This window comes from Glandiceps talaboti, chromosome 4 (assembly GCF_964340395.1).
Source record: "Glandiceps talaboti chromosome 4, keGlaTala1.1, whole genome shotgun sequence".
Taxonomy (NCBI): domain Eukaryota; kingdom Metazoa; phylum Hemichordata; class Enteropneusta; family Spengelidae; genus Glandiceps; species Glandiceps talaboti.
Genome location: NC_135552.1, coordinates 14,479,694 through 14,499,451, shown reverse-complemented (window position 1 = coordinate 14,499,451; position 19,758 = coordinate 14,479,694). Strand labels below are relative to the sequence as shown.

General features: G+C 36.5%; 1 protein-coding gene across 1 annotated transcript in view; it reads left to right on the top strand.

The window, feature by feature from the left end:
* The window catches only part of LOC144433826 (RNA-binding motif, single-stranded-interacting protein 1-like), a 62,319-nt gene that overhangs the window by 41,050 nt on the left and 1,511 nt on the right, over positions 1-19,758 (top strand). Inside the window, exons 5-14 of the mRNA XM_078122200.1 lie at positions 9,760-9,923; positions 10,349-10,407; positions 11,223-11,314; positions 12,116-12,276; positions 14,004-14,065; positions 14,421-14,571; positions 15,169-15,334; positions 15,793-15,972; positions 16,369-16,536; positions 17,118-19,758. The exon at positions 17,118-19,758 is cut by the window's right edge and continues 1,511 nt beyond it. Coding sequence (XP_077978326.1) covers positions 9,760-9,923; positions 10,349-10,407; positions 11,223-11,314; positions 12,116-12,276; positions 14,004-14,065; positions 14,421-14,571; positions 15,169-15,334; positions 15,793-15,972; positions 16,369-16,515 — 1,182 coding nt within the window. The 3' untranslated portion in view covers positions 16,516-16,536; positions 17,118-19,758. The remainder of the gene's footprint in view (positions 1-9,759; positions 9,924-10,348; positions 10,408-11,222; positions 11,315-12,115; positions 12,277-14,003; positions 14,066-14,420; positions 14,572-15,168; positions 15,335-15,792; positions 15,973-16,368; positions 16,537-17,117) is intronic.

Genomic DNA, 19,758 nt, shown 5'->3' with positions numbered 1-19,758 from the left:
GGGGCTATACTGTCAAGTCAGTATGTCAAGTCAGATAACCAAGTCTCTGGGCTATGCTGTCAAGTCAGTATGTCGTCAGATAGCCAGGTCTCTGGGCTATACTGTCAAACCAGTATGTCAAGTCAGATAGCCAAGTCTGTGGGCTATACTGTCAAGCCAGTACGTCAAGTCAGATAGCCAAGACCCTGGGCTATACTGTCAAGCCAGTACGTCAAGTCAGATAGCCAAGTCTCTGGGCTATAGTGTCAAGCCAGTACGTCAAGTCAGATAGCCAAGTCTCTGGGCTATACTGTCAAGCCAGTATGTCAAGTCAGATAGCCAAGTCTCTGGGCTATACTGTCAAACCAGTATGTCAAGTCAGATAGCCAAGTCTCTGGGCTATACTGTCAAACCAGTATGTCAAGTCAGATAGCCAAGTCTCAGGGCTATACTGTCAAACCAGTATGTCAAGTCAGATAGCCAAGTCTCAGGGCTATACTGTCAAACCAGTATGTCAAGTCAGATAGCCAAGTCTCAGGGCTATACTGTCAAACCAGTATGTCAAGTTAGATAGCCAAGTCTCTGAGCTATACTGTCAAACCAGTATGTCAAGTCAGATAGCCAAGTCTCTGGGCTGTACTGTCAAGCCAGTATGTCAAGTCAGATAGCCAAGTCTCTGAGCTATACTGTCAAGCCAGTATGTGAAGTCAGATAGCCAAGTCTCTGGGCTCTACTGTCAAGTCAGTATGTCAAGTCAGATAGCCAAGTCTCTGGGTTATATTGTCAAGCCAGTATGTCAAGTCAGATAGCCAAGTCTCTGGGTTATATTGTCAAGCCAGTATGTCAAGTCAGATAGCCAAGTCTCTGGGCTATATTGTCAAGCCAGTATGTGAAGTCAGATAGCCAAGTCTCTGGACTACACTGTCAAGCCAGTATGTCAAGTCAGATAGCCAAGTCTCAGGCATCAAATCATTGATGTATTGGCTATCTGACTTATCATACTGGTTTTATTAAAACAAGAATGACATTTTCAAGCCAGATATAAACATTTCAGGGCTACACAATGTAAGTAATGTATTGCTTGGAATAGTACATACTACAGGTGCCTTTGATATGCAGCAAATGTTACCCATCCATAAACAAACAGACAAACAAACAAACAAACAAACAAACAACAGACAAAAAAAAATATGTCTATATTAACCCATCTTGTGGGCGAAACAAAAATATAAATCTTTGTTGACCTATATTTTAGGTATTAATCAGTTACTCAATAACAGCATTGATGTGTTCACGTCAGACTCCCATCAATGAATCACCCAGTAGACTGTACTAGCAGGTCAAAGGTTACATTCCATAATATACTGCTCCTAGTGCCATGATTGTGGGTAAATCAATACATTGAGTAGTTTGTACACAAAGATATCTGTAAGAACAAGTCCAATACATTCTTTCAAGTCACATTTCCCTTACAGCTAAAATGGAAATATTCTACTTGTCTCTCTTTAAAAGACATTTTAAAATAATCTAAGGAAGTTGAAGACACATCTACTGGTTTATGTCAGTCACCTATTGTATTCTACATACATACAATGTGCACTGTCATGTGTAAAAGTACCCTGTATATTAAACTAAAATGTATGCCATTTATAATTTTGAAATCCAATCAGTTTCTATTGAGAGATTTGTCATCAGCTCCAAGTTTCGTAATGTAATCAGTTCTTGCCAGCTAACTGCGATCCACACATTTCTTAACTATATTGTTGTAGAGTTATTCAGTTTGCAGATATTTTTTGTATTCATTTGAATTACTGGTAGACAAAAACCCAGATATTATGTGCAGGGCATTATACATCTAATTTCAGATATTATGTGTAGGGTATTACGTAGCCTAGAGTCAAGTCGTATGAAGATTTAGACTATCATCTCCCCTCACAACGGGACATAGACTTTACGGCATAGACATTATGTATACGTTTAGATATTACCGTGTATGTGAAGGGCATTATATGTAAATTCAGATATGTGTAGGGCATTATATATTAGTTCAGATATTATGTGTAGGGCATTATGTGTAAATTCAGATATGTGTAGGGCATTACATATTAGTTCAGATATTATGTGTAGGGCATTATATGTTAGTTCAGATATTATGTGTAGGGCATTATATATTAGTTCAGATATTATGTGTAGGGCATTATGTATTAGTTCAGATATTATGTGTAGGGCATTCTGTATTAGTTCAGATATTATGTGTAGGGTATTATATATTAGTTCAGATATTGTGTGTAGGGCAGTATATGTAAGTTCAGGTATTATGTGTAGGGCATTATATGTTAGTTCAGATATTATGTGTAGGGCATTATATGTTAGTTCAGATATTATGTGTAGGGCATTATGTGTAAATTCAGATATGTGTAGGGCATTACATATTAGTTCAGATATTATGTGTAGGGCATTATATGTTAGTTCAGATATTATGTGTAGGGCATTATATGTTAGTTCAGATATTATGTGTAGGGCATTATATATTAGTTCAGATATTATGTGTAGGGCATTATATATTAGTTCAGATATTATGTGTAGGGCATTATGTATTAGTTCAGATATTATGTGTAGGGCATTCTGTATTAGTTCAGATATTATGTGTAGGGTATTATATATTAGTTCAGATATTGTGTGTAGGGCAGTATATGTAAGTTCAGGTATTATGTGTAGGGCATTATATGTTAGTTCAGATATTATGTGTAGGGCATTATATGTTAGTTCAGATATTATGTGTAGGGCATAATAAGTTCTGGTATTATGTACAGGGCATTATATGTTAGTTCAGATATGTGTAGGGCATTATATGTTAGTTCAGATATTATGTGTAGGGCATTATATGTTAGTTCAGATATTGTGTGTAGGGTAGTATATGTAAGTTCAGGTATTATGTGTAGGGCATAATAAGTTCTGGTATTATGTACAGGGCATTATATGTAAGTTCAGGTATTATGTGCAGGGCGTTATACAATGTATATATTATATGTCAGATATTCGGAATAGCCTAAAATATAATAACCAAACATACTTTCTTAGTAATATATGACATGACATTTCACACAGGTTTACATATTTTGTCTCTCATTTGATTTGAATACATTACAAATGCATTAATACTGTTTTATGATATTTTAATCAATGTCATACTAAAAGTTGCAGATGTGTTTTTCAAAATAAATCATTATGAACAGCTGTCTAGCCCAGAGACATGCCTATCTGACCTGACACACTGGGTTAGACAGAATATTGCAGTGAATGACATATTCAAGTCAGATAGTCAATTTTCTAACAGCTGTCCTTCTGTTTCTGTGATCACTCAGCTCTGGCCCAAAGTCCAGATGTTTAGTGGTCTGGAATTGTCAAAAAGCATTGTTTGACCTCTGATATACCTCTTTGTTCTGGATACATTGCATACACATACTTTTAGTTTAAAAACACGTAATTTATGCAAATGTGATTTGTAATTTTATGTAAGCATTGGCAGAAAAACTCAGATCGATGATAATGAAAGTTAAATGATACTTAATTTTGTAATTGTTTCGTAATCTTCATTTTGGTGAAAATTCTGACAACTTCAGTAATGTTGTGACAGGCATTGACGGACAACGTGTTGTGAGAGTGACCCCACAGTGCTCCCAATACCATCACAAGGAAATTAATGTTTACATAGACTGCACCTCAGAAACAAAATCTTTAAACTTTTTGCTGTTACTTTGTTCAAAGAAAACTCTCTTCTATGTTCAGTTAATTAAAAGCAATAAGAAAAGTTAGATCTTGGGTCACTGCACAAATTTCTGAAATAGAGAGGTCAAAATAACACCATAATTTAGTCATTTAAGAATTCAATATGGCCACCTCCGAGTACTGTGTTAACTCAGGGTGAAAATGAAAGATTGGTGATTTCCCAGAAAACAAGACAGGGAACCTCTAAAGTTCTTTTATTATTTTAAAAGGATCAGGAACACGCATGCATATGACAATGTTTGGAAAGAATTGAGAAACTTTGAATTTCAGGGGAATTTGTCTCGAGGTAAATTCTGCCCTATTATAAACAAAGCTGTGTTGTCACCTGATATTTCATGTAAATGCTTGATCATGATAACATAGCTATGGTGGATAAAATGTGGTCCCTCTTTGACAAATCAATTACAATCCAAGAACTAAGATAGTGAGTGTGCATGTATAGATGATAGTCTAGTTCCTATATGGTATCGTTACGATTTACACCTCCACTCACAGTTATAGACCACCTTGGCATCCAGACTAGAATAAACATTGATACTAATTTTACTTTAAAAAATAAAATTAAAAGTTAAAAGCAATGGATTATGAAATTATTGTTGCTTGTACAGGGTTCATACGCACCTGGAAAGTCCTGGAATTTTCAAATGACTCCAGGAAACTCCCAGAAAAATGTGATCGATTCATGGAAAAATTGATCGACTGAACAATCGACGCTACTGTGTAAAGTGTCATTTTCATTTGTTGAAATAAAAATGTTTTGCAACATATTTTTCCATGTATTTCATGCATTTGTAACTTCGCTGGTTGAAACTCCAGGAAAATGACCAATTTAAAGGTGATTCAAAATGCTCACATTCACTATCGCTAATTTGCTAGACGACATGTTTGTGAAATGCATTCTGGTTTTAAAACTTTTCAAAAGCGTCTGCAAACACCTTAAAATGACCCTTTTTCAGTCACTTCCCTTCGGATTTACTTCGAGAGTTTTCGGGTATTTCCGGTCCCACCTAGACCACGGGATTTTATGACGTCATAAAGAGACATGGATAGCACGTAGCCTATGGCGAGCGTAGTCACTAGGTGAACAAAACTCAACAGCATTGTGACAAAATACATTGCTAGTGGTTGTAACAGACATCAGTAAACAAAAACTACACTCTACATGTCTTATTAACCAACATTTACCGATATTTACTCACACTTTCTGACTAATTGGCAGTGTCTGTGGGTATAAATGCTAAAATATGATCTCCCCATATTATGGCAAAATAAATCAAAAACGGCTAGACTAGATATATATAAACACTTGTAATGTCGCGTGTTTCACACTCATTGACTTTTATTTATCTGATTTTTTTATTATTTGCCGACAAGAAGCATTACGATACCGTGGTGACGTTTGACGGCATCCCCGGGCCAAGGACGGCATATTTTAGCCCAATCGTACTCGCGTCGCCTTTTGAACAGTGCATTTAACAACAAAGTAAACATATTTCATCTCGAATAAATATACTAGCTATTAGAATACCAATGGGAAACTTCAAGAAGGTGTATCGGGACATGTGCCACAATATATTTGTTGGTCCCATAATACACTAATTGATTCGATTTGCTCCGAGCATATGGAAGTACGCTCCGAGTCATTGCATCATGTACATGTAAATGGAACTGTGACCGACCTAATTTTGTTGTCCATATATAAAATGAGACTGACCTGCAAATTTTTCACAGTTTTCGTTGTGGTCTTGTATTGCCACATGTTTGGCTTGTGAACACAAGTTTACATCTATTATTGTCTAGGGCGTAATACTCTAGTCCGAGTCTGAAACCCATATAAAACCTAAGAAACTCGCATTCGGATCGGACAGAACAGAAGTAGGTCTCATCGACTTGTTGGGGACTCGAATTATTGCTTGTTTTTATCACGGTACACAGGTGATTATTATATATCGGTAGAGGGGTAGTGTTGTCAAGTTTTGTGCAGTCACCGCGGCTGCGGCAGTAAGCTCATACTAGGCCGCCGATCAAAGCTGAAGCAGTGTATGTACAATGTACGTATGGAATCGGGAGAGCACAGCGCACATTCGTGTTGGGTTAAATTTATCCACGTGTTGATGTAATCCATATTTATCAATCAGATATATTGTAAAATTCTGCAAGTCGTACAGAAATAACGTCTCTAAAACAAACCCTGAGAAACGGGACCGGACGTGGCTAGCCAAGTATCTAGTTGCAGGCTTTCTTTCATAACCATGTGCTGGGGTCACGACCTTGATTGCCGACGTCAATATTGTCCAATCGTATTTGATATCATGAACACATCGCGATATTTGATTTGTTGGTTTCCTAAACTGTACACTTCGAATACCATGATTCGTTACAGAATTCTTCTAATGAATATTAAATAGGCTTGTTGCATTAAATTAAGTGATATCGCAACAAGGGAAACCATACAAGTTTTCTTCCAGACGAGTTGCTAAAGTCATGTAAATGACAACACTAAACTCACGAAATTTCCTCAATTCTTTACAATTTTATTGCTGATGATATGGCAATCTAATAGCTAGTATATTTATTCAAGATAAATATGTTTACTTTGTTGCTAAATGCGCCGTTCAAAAGGCGACATCAGTGAGTATAGTCGAGTATAGTGGGCTAGTATAGTGGGCTATAATATGCTGTCGACGCCATGCCTGTCGAAGATATTGTAATGCTTCTCCTCGGCAAATAATAAAAAAAATCAGATAAATAAATTGAAACACGCGAGCGACATTACAAGTGTTTATGTATATCTACACTGTAGTCTAGCCGTTTTGATTTATTTTGCCATAATATGGGGAGATCATATTTTAGCATTTATACCCACAGACACTGCCAATTAGTCAGAAAGTGTGAGTAAATATCGGTAAATGTTGGTTAATAAGACATGTAGAGTGTAGTTTTTGTTTACTGATGTCTGTTACAACCACTAGCAATGTATTTTGTCACAATGCTGTTGAGTTTTGTTCACCTAGTGACTACGCTCGCCATAGGCTACGTGCTATCCATGTCTCTTTATGACGTCATAAAATCCCGTGGTCTAGGTGGGACCGGAAATACCCGAAAACTCTCGAAGTAAATCCGAAGGGAAGTGACTGAAAAAGGGTCATTTTAAGGTGTTTGCAGACGCTTTTGAAAAGTTTTAAAACCAGAATGCATTTCACAAACATGTCGTCTAGCAAATTAGCGATAGTGAATGTGAGCATTTTGAATCACCTTTAAGTTGATCTGAGTACTGGAAAACTGATCGAAAACTCGTGGAAAGTCGTGGGATTTTATTTGACTCTAAATGTATGAATCCTGCTTGTGAAATTCAGAAAATGTTGATAAGTAAATGTAGAATAATTCAATGATGTTCCTGTGCAAGTGCTGATAAATATATAGTAATTAACCGACAGTCAACACAGTAGATAACTATCATTACCCTATACATAGCCTGTTTACATTGCAGTGTGTGATTTTGCTTCGCAGTCTCCAGAGTTGACGTTTAATAATATGTTCAGGACAAGCAATGATATAGTACAAAGATCACTAGAACAAAATGTATTGAGATAATGTTATAGATCAAGTCACGGCAAGTACATGTGTATAATACTATGTAATACTCTATTCATATTCTAGGCAGGCAATCACAAATTCTTGACTCAAACCCACAAAAGCTCTAAAGAATGCAGCAGGTCAGAGTTCAAATAACTCTTTGGCCTTGAATACCATTGTAATGCTTCAACCTGTAACAAAATCTATGTGCTGGCCTGCCTTTTCATTTCTCTACAATGCTACTCAAACACATAATGTCTAATAGTTGTCATGGCAACCTTGTGACTGTCTTTTGTAAACTCTTTATTGACTCAGTTCTGCTAGGGAACTTTTTTTTTTTTTTTTTTTTGAGAGCCAATTTTTTGAGAGCCATAGATATTGTATTTTATAGAGATGAAAAGTTTGTTGCTTGGGGTCATAAGTTCATGAAATTATGTGCTAAGGGCTGGAGTTCCATGAGTTCGGGCGTTGTGGTCATACTTTGTAGGGGTGGGGTTTTAGGAGTGGTATATGGAAATGTAGGGATAGAGTTTTTGGACCTTGTAGTCATACATAAAGGGGTGGGGGCTTGAGGAGGGATATATTCAAATGTAGGGCTGGAGTTTGGTCTGTGGTCATTTGTACCAACAGGGTGGGGCTTGACGTCCGGTAGATGCAAATGTAGGGCTGGAGTTTGGCCAGTGTGGTCATACATACAGGGGTAGGGTTGAGGTGGCAGATTATAGCCAAATGTCCAGATGAGTGACAAAGAAGGCAATTGCTGTACAAACAGTTGCTGAAAGACTGCTGTCATTAATTTAATTTTGCTTTCAATACTGACATGTTGCTGTATGTTTTATGTCCAGTGGGTTTGACCCTATCAATATGTGTACGTTGTACAATGTAAATTCATTGACACCACTATAACTAATATATTGACATCAATGTAACCAATATATTGACATCAATATAACCAATATATTGATCTCAAAATAACCAATATATTGACCTCAAAATAACCAATAATTGACATCAATATAATCAAGGTTGAGAATATCTGAAGTGGTAAGGCTTTGAGATCCGAGAATATCTGATTATATGGCTTTGAGATCAATACATGTTCTTCAACAGTTGTATTATTTGGCTCTGAGTATTTGATCAGAGTACATCAAAATTTTTATGTCTCTGAGATTAGACTATTTCAATATATGTTGTATTGCCTTCAGATGTAACAATCAGTTTTGTAGATTTGTGAATAATTAACTAATAATTATGAAACTGGCCTTGGAGAAAATTGTAGTACCCCCGGTAATGTTCTTTAATTTGGTGCAGTTATTCAACATAGACTTATTATTATTCATTGTATGTAAAGTATAGATTCCGTAGTACATGTCCATATTTTACATGTAGGTAAAAGTTATAGAAAGCCAAATTTTATCCAAATAGACTTTGAATAACTTGCTGGTAGGGTACGTGCCACGTTTAATCTCACAGTGAAGTTTTGTACAACTTTTAATGAGCATAATATAAAAATGAAAGCAAACAGTCATAGCCTGGTTTTATAACCTCTCTATGAGGTAGGACATGTTGTGTCATGCAGTGTTTGCTACGGCAGCACCATATATCTATCAGTACAGACTAGATTTTATAGATACGTATGGGCCTTAGACTATCAAATTCTAGTCTGTAAGGTTTGCGGTGTTGGGGCGTGCCTCACACATCTGCCACCATTTCTTACCTTTGAGTGATTGCAGTGATAGCGTGGACAATATTGTATCTTACAGATGTATGTAATATCATTCCAACTGCTAGAATAGCTTGAAGTATGTCGAGCAATTATCTGTATTAGTTAACTATTAGCTTTGACCAAGAATTTATATATGATATAAAAATGACATGATATGATGTTTATGACACCAATAAATTTGTAAAACAGTCTTATATATCAATTACTAACCTAAGTCTGTGTGTGCATAAATTTGTACTTGTTATCTATAATCACACTGTGGACTTAGATTTGATTCTAGCTCTGTCCTCACCTGAATTGATTTGAAACTGATTCAAACTGAATTGATACAGTTAAAATCGGTGCAAAATCTGTTTCTGTCCTGACAAGAAAACAGAGCATGGATATCAATTGATTCACTTTTGCTTTGGTTTCAAACCGATTTACTTTGAAGTGATTCAAAACTACTCCTTTGCACTGGTTTTGAAATGATTCAACTAAATTCGTTCAAACCACTTTTACTCGTGCATTTGGGGACAGAATCTGGAGAACCAACTTCGATGCGAGTTCAAACTGATTTAAAATTCAAAATGGGGACAGGGCTAATGTTTTAATGTGCCTTTTGTTTGCTGACCATGGTAGTTGAAAATTTTAGCCTCGGGTTGTTCTACTTCAGTACTAATGTGTAACTTTAATTTGCTTCATTGCAGGCATACATTCCTGCTCGCAGTATGCCTCCCCCAAGTCCAAGTACAGGTAGCAGTGGCTCAAGCTCCCAACACTCATGTGGTGAACAACTAAGTAAAACTAATCTCTATATTAGAAGATTACCTCCAACCACAACTGATCAAGATCTATATAACATGTGCTTACCGTAAGTATAGTATATTTCTAAATGTTCATGTAGTACTAGTGGTGGTGGTGGTGGTGGTGGTGGTCCATGCAGATGGATTTTTAGAATTTATTGGTCATGGAACACCAATTGTGAAGGTGAAAATATGTGTCGCCAACAGTTTCACCAAATTGATTTCTTAATAACCAGCTAGAATTTTCATTAACATTTGCTGAGTGGGTATAAAATGTAGCAGTTGCCCTACTGTATTTGAGATTTTGTCAACTCATTGGGATTTTGGCAAAACTCGCACGAATTTGCAGTCATGTGAGGTCACACTCATAATTAAAAAAATGTGAAAAGTTACAGAAATATGACAGAACCCTACCTCCTCACCCCCAATTTTGGCAGTTGACAATGTATGTAATGTACCTAATAATTACAGGAATTGTGTGATTCTCTTCTAGGTATGGCAAAATTGTGTCTGTCAAAGCAATATTGGATAAAACAACAAATAAATGTAAAGGTGAGTCCGTAGTAACAAAATAAAATAAAACAACAAATAACCAAGTACATGACCAAAATAATATCGATGCAAGCTCATCTTTGTAGGTTACTGTATCAACATGGAACTTAAAACTTTTGAAATGCTACACACAATTGATATTTCGTCGCATCAGTGCAGTAAGGTCGTATCTGCTGTACTGTTGTATAGCAGATACAACCTTACTGCACTGACGCGATAATTTAGGGAAACCAAAACTTTAGCTTTCGTCCACACCTGTGGACTTGTTCACCACCAGTCAGATAATGCTTGAAACATCTATTTTATCCATGACTTCAGGGATTGTTTCACCATCGTGTGAGAGGTAAAATTCATTCAATTTAAGGATGGTTCGAGTACAAACCATTTACATCATTAGATATTTATGAATATTCATAAAGCCTTGTGGCCAAATTTTAGCCCTCAGTGTGCCAAATCAGGGGTGCCCTCGAGACCCTTGTGTGCAAAACAGTATGGACTTCAGAAACCGGAATATGGTGTATCGAATGATTATAGACTTCATAAAACTTTAACAAAGTGGACTGTTCGTACAATTTCAGAATTTACTGTAAAGGTGTTAGGTAATCGTAATATCACATGATGATTTTATTGCCTGCCTGTATTTTTAGACATGTCAATTTGACTAGACTGTATAAAGATATGTCATGTTACTGTGTCCACACTGACCTTCTCTCACCGAGGGGTTGACCGATGTGTGAGGGCGCCCCCACTGCCATGGCATACTTCACAGACTACAATATGACTAAATCTCCTCATTCTCACATTTCTACCCAAAGGTTATGGATTTGTAGATTTTGATAGTCCCCAGTCTGCCCAGAAAGCAGTTGTAGCTCTGCAGCAACAAGGAATAGAGGCACAAATGGCAAAGGTAACAATCTTTCACTTATTTTTAGAATCAATATAGGGTATATTTAGACACTCTCACCAGTCCTCGGGAGCATCGCTAGCTGTTTTGTATGTACCAATATCTACCGAATAATTGTACTAGAATATCCTTGTACTGTGGACACTCATCGACTACATAGGACTAATCATTTGTTGACATGTTACTACGACTCCGTGTTATTGTGATGCCCCACCATAATACGTCAACAAATGATTAACCCAATGTAGTCGATGAGGGCCCACAATACAATTATACAGTAGATATCTGTACATGTAAAACAATCCTTTTAGCAATGCGATGCTCCGAGCACTGTGAGAGAGTGTAGGGAATATTCAGAGATGAATTTTACAATGTCCAACAATATTAGGGTGGCTTATATGTGGATAAATTTACACATTTTAATCTCCCAAAGTTTGTTGATATAGCTTTTAGTTTTAAAGATGCATTTGCACAATTAATGATTTTCGGTAATTAGGCAATATCTAAAAAAAAGAACAATCTTCAAATTTCAAATACTTTGGTGTATACATCAGTGATAACAAGGTGCATGTGTCCTATAAAGCTTGGGGGGGTACATACAATTTTGCATCAAAATCTTTGTGGTGGGGGTGGGCTGCAAAAATGTATACCGGTACATACTGCCCTCCCCCATACATACTGCCCGTTCCCCAATATGATGTGTCTGTGTGCTTAAGAACTTGATATAAACAAATCTTTCTTAATTAAATTGTAAGGTTGTTTAATTTTCAAGTTCAAGTGAATGTGTTATCGTTTACTTAACAGCAACAAGAACAAGACCCAACCAATCTGTACCTGTCTAATCTACCCATACATATGGATGAGAGAGATTTAGAAACTTTACTGATGCCACACGGACAAGTAATTAGTACCAGAATTCTACGAGATAGTCAAACCAATATGAGTAGAGGAGTAGGTTTTGCAAGGTATGTACAACTCAGTTAACTAAAGATAAAGTAAAAGTTTGTGTAATGCCAACATCCAAAATGTTATTCTTTAGAGGCACTTCACAATGCATAAAAATGAAGACGAAAAAGAAAGTCTGGCTTGAAAATACGTATACCAAAGATGACACGATATAATTGCTCCTATAAAAAACACAAACTGTATAGAGTATGGAATGTAAAAATGAAAAGATAACACTAGAATAATTGTTCAAAAGAGGTTCAGAAGTAAAAGCAAAGATGTCAAAAAAAAGATAAAATTGTTCAATATTGGTCAAAAACTGAACCTGAAGAAAAATGTCAATAGTTTTGAAGATTTAGAATCTGTACTTCTAAAAATAATAAAGTGGCACAGGTTAAAGTGATATACAATTAAAAATGTTTCCTTTAAAAAATCACCTGAAGTACTGTCTGTGCATCCATCTGTCAAATTGTAACCATATCTCCAACACTAATACTGTTTCGAAATTTCAAGTTACCATTCAGGGGCTCTGTTTGATAAATTCACGTTGTAACTGTGTGTTCTACTATTCTACAGGGCAGTGATTGTCTTAGTGATGATTTAATTTGATTTTTTTGGTGGTTTAATAACTTTTTTTTCAGTTGTTTCTCTCTCTCTCTCTCTCTCTCTCTCTCTCTCTCTCTCTCTCTCTCTCTCATTATTTACTGAATAAAGACACTGTGTCCTTTCTTCTATTCTAAATGAAAACACTTGACACATTCTAATTACCACTGATTAGGTACTTGTGGTACTTGTACCTAATCAGTATGCTGAATGCATATTTATGTGGTGTGATAATTGCCCAGCAGATAAGATGGTAGGTAAACCGTGAGTGTAACTGTTACCTTGGTAATTAGAAGGTGTAAAGTGTTTCCATTTCGAAATAGGAGAATAGACACAGTGTCTTTATTCAGTCCATAAAGAGAGAGAGAGTGTGCAATCAGAAGAAAAGAATAGTCTGGGAATGAAAAACAACTGAAAAAACTGTGTTACTAAATCACCAAAAAATCAAATCAAATCAAACCAAATCATCACAGACGCGATTGCTACCCCTTGTGGTTCTACATTTAGATTGCAATTTCTTGCTACATTTTGCTTAAGTAAAAAAAAACAACACAATTTACTTACTGTAACTAGATACAGACATGCAGGCACAAATGTATCTGCATTTGATTTCTGCATGATGGCACTTTAGTTCATTTCATTGAAAATGCCACAAGAAACTGTATTCATTCGATCTTGCTGTCTTAAAGTGTAACATGTGTAGTTTCTGGTTTCTGGTCATATCAAAGAGTGCTGCCATTGTACGATAACTAGAAATAGGCTGTAACTAAATTTCAATCAAACCTAGCACAAATGTCAGCCACTATAGGGTACACATGTAGTATTATCACTTTGCACAGATTACTAACTGATTTTAGACCCATATTTTAGACAACAATTTACAGCACATTTCGCTGCTGTGTCTTACAGTACACATGAGACGTAATCATTCTTCAACCAATGAAGATGGGAGAAATTTAAGACACACTTTGGCATATTTTCTGTCTTTGTAGGACACCTTATATCTTATAACTACATTTCTACTCTCTCGCCAATGATTGGTTAGGGTTTCAGTGGTAGTGGAAATGAATGGATGATAATATAGTTCGCTCATGTTAATCAAATTCAAGGTTGATAAATTTAGCTTTTCTTTTCTTTCCCATAGAATGGAATCAAAGGAAAAGTGTGAAACTGTCATAGCCAAATTCAATGGAAATTATCTACCAGGTGAGTTGACACAATTCTGAAAAGTGGTTGTATTTGGTCCAATTACTACATAAACTGGATGTTCGTATTTGTGACTGACACTTGCCTGGTTTTTGCCCAAGAAAGAGAGATGTCAAGAGATACTGTAATCCCTTGAACAAGGACTGATTAGTGTTGGGGTCTATGTCTTCAAACAGAGAAGACTTGTTTTGTTTGACAAAGATGAATAGCAGATCAAATGAAATGTAAATTTAAAATATTGTTTCATTGGTCAATGAGAGTACATGTTAGTCAGTAAGGTACGCCGTGACGGGGCGCCCTCACACATCGTCTACATTTATGTGTGATATAAACAAGTGATTGTTCTGTTTCGCAGGACAATTAGATCCTGTACTTTGTAAATTTGCTGATGGTGGAGTGAAGAAGAGGAACCAATATAATAAACAACAACAGGAAATGAGGCAATGGCAGAGAGAAGGAGAAACAGCAGTTGCTTTATATGACCAAAATACTATGCCACAGAATGGGTAAGACCCTCAGTTGTTTTATATAGCGCTCTACACTTACCAAAAAAACACAAAGCTCAGCAATTGCTAACAATACCATTTAGCGACATATGAAGTTTACACTTCTTTATAAATTGGAAAAATTAGTGGGACCCCAAAAGTCTTGAAGACTTTTTGTCTGACACAAATATCTGGATAAGGAGTAGTGTTGTGTTGTGTTTTGGGAGAAAATCTCAAAACAAATAATTTGTACTACACAGTGAGGATTGTGTAAAGTCATCAGTTAACATCGTGGATGAATCAGGCTATGCAGATAAGTCATAGAAGTGAAAGTGAGATGGCAGCTTCAGATTTGATGCGGGACGTACAAAAGAGAAGTAGTGACTACCTTATGGCTGGAAGTTCTACTCATGTATAACAACTATAAGCCATATTCCGGCTATCAGAGAGATAAAAAGATTTCATCGTTTGGCCATCGAGGGAGCTGTGTACAATTTGTTCTGTGGCCAGAGGTGCTTCCATTATGAAGATGTAAAAATGAATTTGAAAGTAGCAACCATGTCATCACTGTGGATATTTTACGTTTTAATGTATTTTTTAATGTCTTCTATATTACAGCTTTTCTTATCATTCCAATGTGGCTTCTAACAGAGTTGTACACCCAGGATTAATGACCCCACCATACAGTATGCCTACCACACAAGTCAACAGTTACCCTGTACATACTGCTGCCGGTGGGTGGTCTGTACCTCCGCAGTATGTTATGCAGCAACCTATGTCACCAGTAAGTTAAAACTTTTGAGTTAAAAACCATACAGATAGTTGTAAAACATGATTAAATAAAGACATAGTCTGTACAAAATGGAACTAAAGCTGCAGGAGTGTTAAAAGTCAAATTTTAGTCGGCACATCACATACACACAAATCTACACTTGAGGGTGGGGTTGGGGCAACAATGCAACTACTCAAATCTACCAATGAGGGTGTAGGGATGGGAGAGGGGAACAATACAAATCTACCCATGAGGGTGTGGGCAGAGACAACACAAATGCACAAATCTTCCCATGGGGTTGTGGATGAAGGGACAATGCAAATACAGAAATCTATTCATGAGGGTGTGGGGAGACAATGCAAACACAGAAATCTACCCATGAAGTTGGGGTGGGTAGTAATTGTCCTCTACCAGACTTGTTTGTTAACATCCAACTCCATCTTGACTGTATCTCTTGCCTTTATTACCAGGGGACAGTGATGACATCACCGGTAGACCACAGTATGACCATGCATACTGGTTTGATGCCACAGATAACCAATCAAATGAGTCAGTTACAGCTGTCAGGAGGCTCACCATATGTCCAACAGAACCAGTATGCGACAATGACTCATGGCTATCAACAGATTGTGCATCCTGTGCCACTTGAGGTAAGAAATCACATACCACCATACATTTCCTATATCATTAGAGATTGGACCTTGTGTCATATGATAATGTACTATGTCACATTGATGTCCATATAATTCTCCTGAAGTATATTTTAGTCAGTTAACATCATTTTATGTTTAGATAGACATTGCTGTGAATAATGTTATGAACTTTCCAGTGAATTGTAGGACCTGCATACTTCAGACATCATGTAGTGTTGGGGGGCATGTCTTCAAATGCAGAAGACAAGTTTCTATATAGGTATTTCACTTGGATTCTGAATAAAATCATTGTCTGGAACTCCATGCAAGATTTCACTTCTCTTACCCTGGTTCTCAAACCTTTGCTGGAAATGCTGGTTATTCAGAATTGCTTTGTGTTTTACTTTTACTCAGGACCACAGTGGTCAACAAGGAGCTGCTCTACAAACAGCAGGCTCAGCAGCAACCGGTGGTTCTAGTGCTTCTCCAGCCATACCTGATGACCAACAAGCACCACCTCAACAACAACAACAACAGCAACAACAATACTACAGCAAATGAAATAAATGGAGAGGGTATAAGGTGAGAACAACATGTTCAAACCATTATATTTTTTACAAATCTTAGTAAACTAATAAAGTTGGAACATCTAATAGTTAAAATAGTGCTCATTGATTCAAAACCAAATTACTTTTTTTTCATGTCTACGTTTCAGCAACATCATTGTTGCTTTCCTTGGGACAAACTGACAATGATTACCGTTCACGACGAGATGGCAGCGAGTTGAACAAATCCTCCCCATAGATGAATAGGGGACAAGAGGGAAGGTGTTCAGCTCAGCCATGTCTGGGACAATTTGTTCACCACACCGCCCTCTAGTGGTGAACAGTAATCATTGTCAGTTTGTCCCAAGGAAGGCAGTAGTCATGTTGCTGAAATGTACAAATGAAAAAAAAGTAAAAGTTAACCCCCAAACTTCTTTTATTATTTGAAATGGAAAAGGAAAAGCTGTCATATGGCAAAGTGTAACTAGAATTGAAAAAAATTTGATTTTGAGGGAAATTTGTTTGTGTGTTGCATTCTACTGTAACTTCCAGAAAAAGATATCTGTGAGTATACTCTACATTCCTAGTAATTGGTTTCTCTTCTCTATTTTGGAACAGAATGAAAGAGGGTGGGAACCACAATGGAGGCTGAATGTGATGAGTGCAATGGAAAGGTTACAGCAACCATGGCTACACCTCTACACTGACAACAACAACAACAACAACAATAGATTTTTTTAATTATTTTTTGCTGCAAAATAGACATCATAATTTTAAAGAGATGAATAAAAAAGGGAAAATAACTAAAGTATATTTTCTTATTGAAGAGAGCTATTTTTAAGGTTTCCAGTGTATTTGTCAGACTTCATAAATGATTTTTGTAGAGATGTGAAAGCATTCAAAAACATGATTTTAAATTTAAAAAAAGAAAGAAAATAAGAACTGAACATTTCAAAACAACAAACTGTCACGGGGGGGAAAGTTGTAGAATTTGTAGTTGTCTTTTTTGACAGGTTTTAGTCAGTCAAGTTAGAAAGTCAAGTGTTTTAGACAGAATGACAAGAGTTTTAGACTTTTAGAAAATCAGTGTTTTAGACGTAGAAACTGCAAGATCTGTATTGAATTTGAATTATGTGAGCATAAGTGTGATCCATTGTACACTATATATGTTATATACCATGTGACGCTGTAGAGTTAGTCCGATATTCACTAGTAGTAGTTTCTATGAGTCATTTACTCGGAATCAACATGAAAATGTGTATACATGTATTCTGTATTTAGCTATACAGATCTCATTAAGATGGACACTTTCTGTCACACCGAGTAACACTGATCAGAAGTAAAAACACTTTCTCTATGTGCTACACTTGGTGATAGCATTCAATTTGAACTTTTTGTTCCAAACACAACTTGAAAATTTACCTGAAATTTTCGACTGCACACTTCTTCAGTCTTTGTCAACAGGTTGATCCGCTATTCAGTACACGTGACCTTGCGGACACGTGAGCCTAATAAGGGGTCATCGGTGCCTTGAAGTTTATATATATTGCCCTCTGTCTCTGTTCAGTGATGGTTTTTAAGTGCCCGGATGTAAATAGCTTCTTTCACTCCCTGTTGAAAATTTTCAAGTTGTGTTTGGAACAAAAAGTTCAAATTGAATACTATGGTATACCAACACAGATGAGTTTCCATATGAAGACTTTGTCATAGCATTCATATCAAGTGTAAAAGTATACCATTTCAATTGGTTTATTTACAAGCCCAGCGTGTGGCCTTTCTAATGTGGTCAATTAGTAAATGAAACAGTATACTTTTACACTTCATATGGATGCTATAAACAGATGTGGTACATACAGATAACACTTTACTTTGGTGTTTATGGGTTGTATATTTCTGTGAATGTGGTGTCTAAAAGTATAAACACACATGAAAACTAGGTAGTCTCAACAAAACTCAACTTTAAGGGTTTCCAAAAGTTCTGACTAGCTTTCGGCTTGTTAACAGAGCATCATCAGGTTATTGTATATTTCATGTAGTTCACACACCAGCAATCAGTGTGCCGTAAAATTATGTTATGTCACAAACAAGCATTGACAAAAACTGATTGGCACTAAATCTCTCTTATTATATTATTTAAAATATTGAATTCCAAATATCAAATCAGCTTGGTCAGCAGCAGCTTTAAGTTGATGAAATAAATATCATTGTCAGGGAATGGTTTATGTAGCAGCTTTAGGGTGATATGGGGATTCCTAGGGTACAGTAGTAGGTATGGTAGAGATTCATATATATGTGTAGAGATGCCCAGGGTATGGTAGAGATTACCCAGGGTATGTATGGTAGAGATTCATATTATGGGTAGAGATGCCCAGGGTATGGTAGAGATACCCCCAGGGTATGGTAGAGATTCATATTATGGGTAGAGATGCCCAGGGTATGGTAGCGATACCCAGGGTATGGTAGCGATACCCAGGGTATGGTAGAGATATCCAGGGTATGGTAGCAATACCCAGGGTATGGTAGAGATATCCAGGGTATGGTAGCAATACCCAGGGTATGGTAGAGATATCCAGGGTATGGTAGCAATACCCAGGGTATGGTAGAGATATCCAGGGTATGGTAGCAATACCAGGGTATGGTAGAGATACCCAAGGCATGGTAGAGATTCCCAAGGTATGGGTAAAAGAATCCCTGAGTAAGGTAGAGAACTTCTAGGGTTGGGTAGAAATTCCCATGTTGTATCCCAAGGCATGTTATGATAAATTTAGAATACCAATAAATTATAATAATGATACATTATGTAACGTAAATATAGATCTTGCAGTTTCATTGTAGCTAGATAGCAGAAAGAGATTTTTCTAAAAAAGAATTTTTTTTTTTTTTACTTTTTGTGGTGTGTTTATGGTATGTGGGAATAGGTTGAGTCACAGGGTACAGATCCTGGCAGACTCTTTTTTCTGATTTTCAAAGTAATGTATGGTTTGTAAAATGTGGCAAGGGGGAGAGAAAAACTTTTGTGTGATAGTCTCATTTGTTTAACTTCAATGTCTTGATGAACTAAAAACAGTTCAAATCTTAGCAGCTTAGTATGGGCAGACATTTTTACTTAGATTTATTTGGTCGCAGTGAATAGAATATTCTATGAATGAATTGAATTTTTTTTTTGTAAATTCTTTTTTTTAAAACAATTTTTTTGTCAGCGTGCATGAAATTGTAAACAGGGCATAGAACTCTTTACAAAAATCTATTGGACTTGTGC